The 10,832-nt window shown below is 33.3% G+C and overlaps 1 protein-coding gene across 1 annotated transcript; it reads right to left on the bottom strand.

The window, feature by feature from the left end:
* Window positions 1–658: 658 nt before the first annotated feature.
* Window positions 659–3,000, bottom strand: LOC141672312 (polygalacturonase 1 beta-like protein 2). Its single transcript, XM_074478886.1, has 2 exons — window positions 2,860–3,000; window positions 659–2,697 (listed from the first exon to the last, which is right to left on the bottom strand). The coding sequence occupies exons 1-2, from the start codon at window positions 2,932–2,934 to the stop codon at window positions 877–879; spliced, it is 1,896 nt and encodes a 631-aa protein (XP_074334987.1). The 5' UTR covers window positions 2,935–3,000; the 3' UTR covers window positions 659–876.
* Window positions 3,001–10,832: the final 7,832 nt, after the last annotated feature.

Here is a 10,832-nt window from a genome sequence, read left to right as displayed (position 1 = left end):
ATGAGGTCTTAAGAAAACCCTTGTTTCTGAATTGTTGTTGTGAAATGTGAGTACCTATACTCAGAAGCATTTCTCCTTTCATTTTGTTGTCGCTCTGGTTTATTTGATTCAAACGAACACGACATAAACAAGAGAATCAATTGTTGACGGAGAAATTTAGTAGCAACAAAACTTGAGGTAACTCAGGATTTCATCGAACTAAGTCTAGTCGAGTTTATCACATTTGGACTCGAGATTCTTGGTAAGGTGTTTCTGGGTTTCAAAGAAGAGTGTACAACATTAAATCATCTATAATGCAGGGCCAGCAGTGCGGATGATCTTAGAGGGTAAAAACAAGATCACCTGATGATTGCTGTGTCTAGATATGTGTTAGTATCTGGACAAACAGACACAATCAAGAGAAGCAATGTTCTGAATGTATGAAATGTTGGTTAGAAATATAGTTTCTCTTGAAACTCACCTGCCACATTTCATGCCTAGAATTAGATTCATGCTTAATACATGAGACCATTGTATTCCTAGTTACTACACTTGGAACTTGTTTTTGCAATAGTCTTAAAATATCCAACTAAAAAAATGGCTTCAAAACATGTTCTAGTCAAAATTGTAAAACCAAATGCCAGACTGCCAGTATCCTAACCCCAGAAAAAAACAATGATGATTTGGGACCATAATTAGGGATCCTTAAATTACATTATCTTGAAGAAAGAACAACATTTCTTACACTAACAGGCAACTGTAACACTAATACACAATACTTAATGCATAATAAACTCAATAACCAAGATAACTCAGTAGCTAAAGTCCCCGTCACACATTCTGCACTGAACCAGAGGTTCATTTTCGCATCACCTGAACGAACAAATGGTTCATATCTTAATCAGAAACAGTCCAATTCATGTCATTCTCGAATATCCAATGGCACACCTCGATCTTACCCGGTCTCGAACCCAATGCCACAAAAGCTCCATGGCTTGCACTCCAATCAGATGTATCAACATGGCAAATGGCTATACCATGGTTAATCTTGGCCTTCGATTTCAAATCCAGAATATCCGCTTCATAAACACGAACTTTGGGAACCGAGTGACAGTAATAAACAAGATAAGGAAACAGGCTTTGATGACAAGAAACTGCCTTGGTAATTTTACCACCATTGATTCCTTTCACTTTTCCAATCAATATATCTCCCTTTGATCCACTTGTATTCTCAGTTGTCCGAACGACAACATTTTGACCCAACACCGAGTTTGCAAAATCCACCATATCCTCCACAGAATTCACACATCGTTTTGTCTCGCCACGACTTGGAGCTCTTTCGCACTCACTCAACGTATCTGCCAGCATTGCAGACATGCTTGAGTTATCACTTGCATGAAAAATTGTCTTTAATTCATCGACTTTAGAACTCGTAAATGGCAAATTTGATGACAAAACCCGGGGCAAAAACGACCTCTTAGGCATCTTATCTCTGATATCCGGCATTGGCATAACATTTCCACTCTTCAACATCTTCTCTCTGAAAAATTTACCAGGCTCAACCCACTTACTTACCGCCCTATCACTCATTGAAGCCTCTTGAGAATTTTTCTTCTTGTACATAGAAAACGACACTGCTCTCTTATTTGCATAATCCTTAAAAGTATTATTCACGCCGTAAGTCCTAAATCCAATATCCGAAAACGATCCTTTTTTACCATAGCCAGTAAATCTATCCGATCCATCGTTAAAAGATTGACCATAATTCACAAACTTAGCCTTAGCCGCATTTGAATGTTTACCATATGACTGAAACGTATCGTCGCCAACATTAGCTTGATCTCGATAATTTGTAAAACTCTCAACCCCTGCATTACCTGTATCTCCATAATTTTTGAAATTATTCTCAGGAACATTACCATTACCTCCATAAGAAGTAAAGTTATTCTCCGCTCCATTCGCATTTTGGCCGTACCCTGAGAAACTCGATCCGATAGAATTCGAATCCTCCCCGTAGCTATTGAAATTATTAGGCTGTCCATTTCCATCACGCCCGTAGCTAGCAAAGGACTCACCTCCAGAGTTTGCTGAATCGGTGTAGGACGTAAATGTTTGAGACTGGCCATTACTCTGAGCTGAGTAAGAGTTGAAATTTAAATTCGGAACATTTGTATCTTTGTTGTAGTTTTTGAAGCCTGTGGCGCCTCCTGTCGAACCCGCAGCATAAGTGTGAAAGCTTTGATCAGCAACGTTAGTGTCAGGTGCATAATTCGAGAATTTCGTGTCGTGACCAACAGATTCACGTCCGTACCCTCGAAAAGTATTGACTGGAATGTTTTCTCCGTCCGAATAATTTTTGAAAGAGTCCGCATTTCCCACCGAACCATAATTAGTGAAATTTTTGTCCACGTAGGATGTGAAATCGGCATTTTCCGTGTGTTTTTCGAGGCTGTTTGATACGTCCGGGAAACAAAAGAGTTTCGCAGAGGAACAAAAGGAGTGGAGGTGAGAGGACAGAGAGTTTTGATCAGCGAGTTTCGTAAAACTGGCTGATTCGATCGCTGTTAGAGGCGATGCTTTGTCAAGCAAAAAAGATGGAACATCAGGACTAGATGTCACACGTTGTTTCCAGTAACGTATGAAATATGCTTTCGGTGTAAATGGACTTATTTTCGCTGTCGAATCGTCGAGTTTTCGGGTAGCTCCATTGGCAAGTACCTGCATTGACACAAAAATTAATAAATTTAAAATTTCAAGAACATCAAATTTATAGTATTTAGTCACATTTAGTCGAAGTGTGTGTTCGTTTTCGTGTGTGTTCGTGCTCGTGTTTATTTATAAGTATGACATGAAGCAGAAGAAATGAGTGTGTGAAATTACATTGAAAGATTGGAGGAGGAGCAAGAAAGAGATGAGGAAGAAGAGAAGATTGATATGAAGCCTTAGGTGATGCATTGTTTTTAGGTGGAGATGAGTGATGAGTTGTTTTTAGTTTAGTAGTAGTGAGCTTTATAGTGAAATTTTTGTAAAAAATGTTATCTTGGCGCCTCCTATTTATTTAATGTGTTTGTACATTTTCAGGCCTATCTTTAATACTTTTGATACATATTTGATTTACCCTTTTTCATCATTTTGCTTTGTTTTACTTTTTATTAATTTTATTTTATGAGATTTCTTACAATTAATAAATTACATGTAGTTTACTTGCAAAAAAGAAAAAAGTAGACAAAAGCAATTACGTACTTGTTCCTTATATGCAGTCTGGAGATAAAGATAGGCTGGGTCATGTAAATTCTAATTAGTTGAGGAAATGTTGGCGTACATACCTGTTCACCGTTAATTCACTACCTTCTATTTAGGGGGTAGTTAGGTGTATTTTTCACTTATCATTTATTTACCTTTTTTATCAATTATTTATCAAGTAATGACCACAACTTTACTTCAAGTGTATTTACGTTAGGAAATGGCATGTTTATTATATTTAAGTAAAATACTATCTTTAATTATATATTTTATCTTCAATTTTAGAGTTGATTTATTTATTTAAATTCTAATATCTATTTTGCTTACAAATAACATATTAGATATTTATTAGATAGCGTGAAGTCATTTTACCCCTGCAAATTTTTATATAAAAATTTCATTTTAAAAATAAATAAATTAAATTTATTTCACAATTTAAAGAATGCAAAATTAGATTACTTAAAAATTTCATGTCTTTTAAATTATAATTATATTTAGGCAAAAATAATTATTAAGGTAAATACAATTATTTTTTGGAAATTTTTTATGCAAATTTGTCTAACATATTTTATAATTTTATAAAAAAAACATGTTCAGTTGTTATAACTTTTTATATTACATGAACAAAAAATACTTTCAAAATAGTATTCTAAAATAGTACAAAAAATTTATACCTTTCCATCGGTTTACAAATTTTTTATGCATCTACGCCGAACTTAAACAAATAGGAATAAAAAATATGTTTGTATGATAAGATGTTGAAGTTTAACTTAAACCTATTTTTCGTGAGTTTGTCATGTTTACGTATGTGTGCGAACATTTATTACTCCTTCCGTCCCATTGATTATTATATGTTTACTATTTGCACATAATTTAAGGTCTTTATAAAATATAGTTTCGTAATGTTTTTTTCAAAAAAAAAATTTTTAAATAAAAATTTAAAAATGAAACTTTTATTCAGAAAAAAAAAATTAAAAAAATATTATGAAATTATGTTTTAAATGAGTATTGAAAAGTCTGTCAGAAAGTAACGTATAGAAATTAATGGGACATATGGAGTATATTGAGAGCGCCTATAAAAAATGCATGATGTATCAATACATAGGTAATCACTCGCTCTTTCCGAGCACACCTACATATATATACATTTTTTTTTTGTTATTTCATTGCTATATAAATATTGATTACCTATAAAATTGAGACACATTTATGTGATTTAATTAACACCAAACGATGTCAAGGTAAAATGGGAAATATAAAGAAAAATAAAATACAAGACTTGATTTGAAGTATCGCCATGCTACTAACGTCTGCAAACTGCGAATGCATTAAAAGCGATAATCGGCTGTTATACATACATCACAGATCATACATCTATATCTCGTTACATTTGATTTGATATATATCTCCCGGTCATTGCGATCTGATTTATTCGAATTAAAGGTCAAATCTAAATCAAATTGTGGTTTTTAAATTTTCAATTCAAACCATCAGCGATCTTTAACTCATCTATCCCGGGGTAATGGAGTGCTCTTTTAGATAACTTAATTTAAACACACTAAAGGGTCGTTTGTTACGCCATATTTGAAATCATGTATGGTTTACAGCAATTCTAAAACTTATATCTGATGTTTGGTTCACAATAATAAAAATTCATACTCATTCTCAAACTCCAAGATATGGGTTTTTTATATCCAAGTAGGGAGATGGTACGGAGGGGTATTAGTATCAACTTTTATTTAATTATTTTAATTTTAATTTAAGTAACTAAATATAAATATTTAGTACTAAAAAAATCTATGAACCTAAAAATATTAAAATAAAAATAAAATTAATATATTAAATTAAATTAAATTATTGACTTGACCAATTTTAAATTAAAAATATGTATTACTACACTCAACCAAACACATGATATCAGATATGATACTTGATCCACATATCACTCTAACCCGATTACTGAACCTGAACCCGATATCACATCTTTAATCAAACGACCACTAATAGATTTATGACCTGAGATATAATAGTCATTGGAAACTAATGATATTACTAGAAAATGAAATAAAATTATTCTCGCCTAAATGCATTAATAACCCGCAAATTACGATGTATTAATTAAGTACTAACAAATAGTAATTTTCCAATAATAATGATCAAAAAAATTATGTACATGAATAATAAGTGCAAATAAATAATTAAGAGTATTACAATAATAATTCATAAAGATAAATAATGAAAAGATAGTAAACTTGTACCGTAACTAAAAGTTTTATTATATAATGATAATTCTGTCGGCATTCAAGCAGGAAATAATATAGGAGTATAATTAATAGTCGAAATTATATTATTATATATATGCAGTTCGATTTGATAGCGAATTGGTTTAAGATAAAATCGGGATCAAACCATAAAATTTGATTTATTAAATTAGCTTTTTAGAACCACAAATCTCGTTTCGATTTTGGTTCAAATCAAATTAAAATCGAATTGGTTTTTGTTATTTTTGTGATTGAACCCGAATCTCCCGCCTTAAAATTAAAAACACCTTTCGTTTTATTGGTTTAAGAAGTATGCTCTACAATTAGCAACATTTTAATTAACGAATAAAAAACTAAACATGCTTTACATTCAAGGCACTTGATAATTCCAGATCACCCCGGGTCCTCTTCTTATCCTACACGGACTCAACCTCCATTTGAGCATAAATGATGGCGGTGTGTGGTGTAGCTGTTGGATGGGCTCCTACAAAATAAAACTGGAGGGGGGTGGCGTCCCCGCGGCACCTCCGGTGTGAGAATGAGAAGGGTATATTAGAGAAGAAAGAGTAAAATAGGAATTACTCGAATGTGGTGTGTGTATATGTGTGTATATAGTAAAGATGAAGTAACCCCCAATATCACTTTTGTTCAGCCTTTTATAGGCTTCCCATTAGGATTTGGTGGTTTGTACCTTTGATCTGGACCGTATGTGTTGTAATATCCGGGAAAATTATGTGAATATTTTATGTTAAATGAATAAATATTATGTTTTCATATAACTTAAAATGATTATTGCCATACTATTACGTGTCATAACTGTTATTTGTGTTCCCGTGTGGACCAGAAAACTTTTTGATTGCTTAATATGTGTTTAAACTGCAATTATATGAATCGATCTACAATCAGGACTCATATTTATTTGTGTCTTTATCGAGGTACTCCATTTATCTCGTTTTATGGGCCTTTGAATGTATTTTATGCGTCTTTAGGATTTTCTGTTATTTAGGAATCGTTTCTATTTTTCAAGAATAAACGGACTGGGACCCCGTCGGGACGTCAAAGCCCGCAAAACTCATGTTTTTATTTTTATAAAATCATTCGTATTTCAAATACCCCATATTTTTGTATTTTTGAATTATTCACAATTTTTGGGAAATTTTGATATAAATTTTATATTTTATTGCTATTAAAATTTCTCCCCATAATTATTATTTTGGGGCTTAATTATTTTAAATAGGGGATAAAAACATCCTTAAATAATTTTAGGGTATTAATTTTGCAGATAATATAAATACCTGCAGATTTATTTATTTTATTTTATTATTAAAAATTTCAGAAAATAAAAAATACAAGAACTTGACTTTGAGGTTGAAAATTCATTCTTGTTCTTCAATCAATAATTTTGGAAGTTATATTGATCTGTTGTTGACGCTCGAATATCCAAATTAAAGCTCTCATTGAGCTCTTCGTGTTGATATCAGTTTCATTAGCTAAAGGTAACCGAATCTTAAATTTGATTTTTTTTGTTCATAAACTTGAATTCGAGTTTTTGAATTTCTGTTAATTTTTGAGTGTTTTTAATAATCTAAATAGCTTAGGGACGATCAGGAGAACCGTTTGGTGTAATTATTTGGGTTGTTTTAATTCGCGAAGGCTTAAATCGAGTTCTTGAGTTTTGGTGTTTCAACTTTTGATTTCTTGAATTATTTGGATTGTTGCTGATGTTTATGATTATATAGGTAGATTATATGTTTTGCAAGCTTCAATTTGGTATATAATTTTGGTTGAGAATTCGTTGATTTCGAGTTTCGCCGGAGTTATTCGCCGGGTTCTTCAAGTTATAGCCGGAATCAATGTTCGGTTGATTGTTCCTGGTTGCTGATGCGTTGAAATTGTTTCTAAAAAATTATTGACGATTTAGGGCCTAGAACGAACTCAGTCACGGTGTTTTTGACCGTTAAAATAGAGTCTCCGGAATCCAGATGAACTCTCCGGTTTCTTAATTCCATCTCCAGTTTCTGGCCGAGTTCATAAGAACTCCGGTCACCCCTATCCCCATGGCCACCGTTTGATTCACCCCAGCTCAACTTCCATTTCAAAAATCTGTTATGCAGATTTTTTATTACTTATAATAAATCAAAATTCTATTTTAATTCTAAAATCTTATTTATTTAATTTTAAAAATCATTTTAAATTAATATTTAATTTGGTTAATTATTTAATAATTAACTTAATTATTTTAATTTTCAAAAGTTATTTTCTTTTTTTTTTTCAAAAATCTAATTTGATTTAATTATTTATAATTTATTTTAGTTAATTATTTATGAATTTAATTAATTGATTATTTTATTTAATCAATTAATTTTATTTATAAATAGTTAAATAAAATATAAATTATTTATAATTAATTCAGATAATTCCTAAAAATTATTTTTAAACTTTTAAAAATTATATTTTGGTATTTAAAAAATAATAATAATTATTATTAATTGATTTATTCCTATTTATTCTTATTTTATTCATAATAAATGAACTGTTCGTCCATTTAATACGAAACGAATGCGTATAGACTCAGAAAAATATTACACTTTCAATAAAAATACTTTTGAGTCCTGATTTCTTATGTATAGCAAGGTCATTTGATCTACGAGTCATTCTGAGTCAGTATCTGATCGGTAAATACAGTTATTGACCTGATTTTAATTCTGAACGTACCAAGACTTATCTTTTGACGATCTGACTTATGTGTTACATGAAATATATGATTATGTGTTATATGAATAACATGATTACGTGTTCTGTGATATGCATGCTATTTGTTTACAGTTTTAAAATGCCATGATTAGTTATAAACGATCGGGTAGATGCCAAGACGTATAGTTACGTCGATTGAGTTTGGTTCTGTCAATTAAGATAACCCTTTTGTTTATAGATACGAGTAGCAAGGAGCGCAGTCAAGTGTTAGACGGAGTCAGTAGCCAACTATTATAAGCCAGAGTTACAGTGAAAGGTTATCAAGCGTACCAGACAAGTTTTCTACGCTATTTTAATTTCAGAATAGTTTATCATTCTATTTATAAGATTGTTAATTATATCATGCAAATATCTTCGAACCTCCTTGTGTTATATTGCAAGTACTGTTTCCCTATTCTAAGTTGAGAATAGTTAAACATTTTTACATTTCTCTACAAATTACTCTATACAATGGAACTTTGAATTGAGATTAGCGAATAACTAATTGTTCTAGTAATTTTCCATCGGTTGTGGAAGTGACTCTGGACCATGAGAAATGGGGAGTTATATTGTTAAGGATGTCGTTTGATTCGACTCCTTTGATTGAAAACTGTTTTTATGGATTGGATGGTTGCGTAAGAGGTCGTGGCGGCGGTCCAGTGTGAGCTATGTGTTATACATGATATAACACCTTGCTAGGCCGATATGTGCCTTGGGTACCCTTTTATTTAGTTGGATATACTTCAGTATACCATTGTTGCTCCACGGCTGATCACCGACGGCAACATACCGTCACTCGAGGATTCCAATCCAAAACAAGATATATATATATATATATAATGGTGTTGATTTTTATCAAAAATTTATCAGTTTTTAATACTGCTCATGTATTGTTGTTTGGTTTTGTTTTTCAGATATATTATTGTTGTTGTCTTGAATCATAAGTTATATACTGCTTGCTGAGCATTTCTTTCACTCATACTTGTTTATTATTCTGATTCTTTCAGCTAGGCTAGAGCAGGCCTGAGGTCCAGGTTTGACCAGAAGTCGAGTGACTGTATATAGTCTGGCGTATATTCCAGGTAGTCTGTTTTGGGACGCTTGACTAGTCTAGAGGTTTGTAATAAAATTTGAATAGTTTGTAAAACTAAATAGACTTATGGAATGTAATAACATTTGGTTTGTATTAGTGTCTGTTTCATACCATAACCTGTGATCGATCCAGTTGTATGCAAGGGGTCATCTTTATTATTTTATTCCGCTATGCCTATTCTAGTTTGGTTTATCATGTAGTGACCCCCAAATCTAGACCCCAGGTTTGGAGGGCGTCACAGGTGTGTTTTGGACTGAAGGACGCGTGGACGTCTGTGGTGAGCTAAAATACTACTGGATTCGGACCATTGGAAGGTTCCGGAAGCGGGCCACCTGGGCGGTGGTGATGTTGCCATTTGGCATGGGGTCCTCCAGGGTTATTGCTAATCGGGCCCTGGGCTCCTCTTACTGGGCCTTGGGCTCCTATTACTGGGCCTGAACTAATATGGGCTATCATTTGACTCATATTCCCTTATGCAGGTTTCTCGGATGGGGGAGTAGATTAGTTTTTGTGCGTCACTTGAAAGAAAAATTTTGGGGTTTTTCTTTGATTTGTTGCCGCCTAACCTCGGGGTCTTATGGAAATGAGACTCCGGAGTTGACCAGGTTAGTTTTTTTGATTTGTGTCCAAGGTGGGGTTCCTTGAATTGTTATGAAGCAAAATTTTGGGGTTTTTCTTTGATATGTTGCCGCCTAACCTCGGGGTCTTATGGAAATGAGACTCCAGGGTTGACTTGGTTAGTCTTTTTGATTTGTGTCCAAGGTGGGGTTCCTTGAATTATTATGAAGAAAATTTATGGGGGTTTTCTTTGATTTGTTGCCCCTAACCCCGGGGTCTTATGGAAATGAGACTCCGGGCTTGACTTGGTTAGCCTTTTTGATTTGTGTCCAAGGTGGGTTCCTTGAATTGTTATGAAGAAAACTTTTGGGGTTTTTCTTTGATTTATTGACCTTAACCCCGGGGTTTTATGGATATGAGACTCTGGGATTGGCTTGGTTAGTCTTTTTGATTTGTGTCCAAGGTGGGGTTCCTTGAATTATTATAAAGAAAAATTTTGAGTTTTTTCTTTGATTTGTTGCCCCTAACCCCGGGGTCTTATGGAAATGAGACTCCGGGGTTGATTTGGTTAGTCTTTTTGATTTGTGTCCAAGGTGGGGTTCCTTGAATTGTTATGAAGAAAATTTTTGGGGTTTTTCTTTGATTTTTTGCCCCCTAACCCCAGGGTCTTATGGAAATGAGACTTCGGGGTTGACTTGGTTAGCCTTTTGATTTGAAATTTGAATTTGGGATAAGGATGGATAGAAAGGACAGGCTGTTCTTTGATTTGACCGGGCTCTGAAAAGTAGCGGCTAAAATTCTAGGGTGTCAAGTGTCTGCTGGAATTCCAGCCAAACTTACGGATGTATATAAATATATATACAAGTATGTATGAGTGTATGAAACATTTCTTTTCCCCCCTTTTTCCTAAAAAGACGTGTCCTTACCATAATTACCGTGACAGGGTGTGCAATTACTGTTGTGCA

The sequence above is a fragment of the Apium graveolens genome, chromosome 1 (assembly GCF_009905375.1).
Source record: "Apium graveolens cultivar Ventura chromosome 1, ASM990537v1, whole genome shotgun sequence".
Classification (NCBI taxonomy): domain Eukaryota; kingdom Viridiplantae; phylum Streptophyta; class Magnoliopsida; order Apiales; family Apiaceae; genus Apium; species Apium graveolens.
The sequence above is the reverse complement of the archived record's forward strand: the minus strand, read 5'-3'. Positions and strand labels throughout refer to the sequence as shown.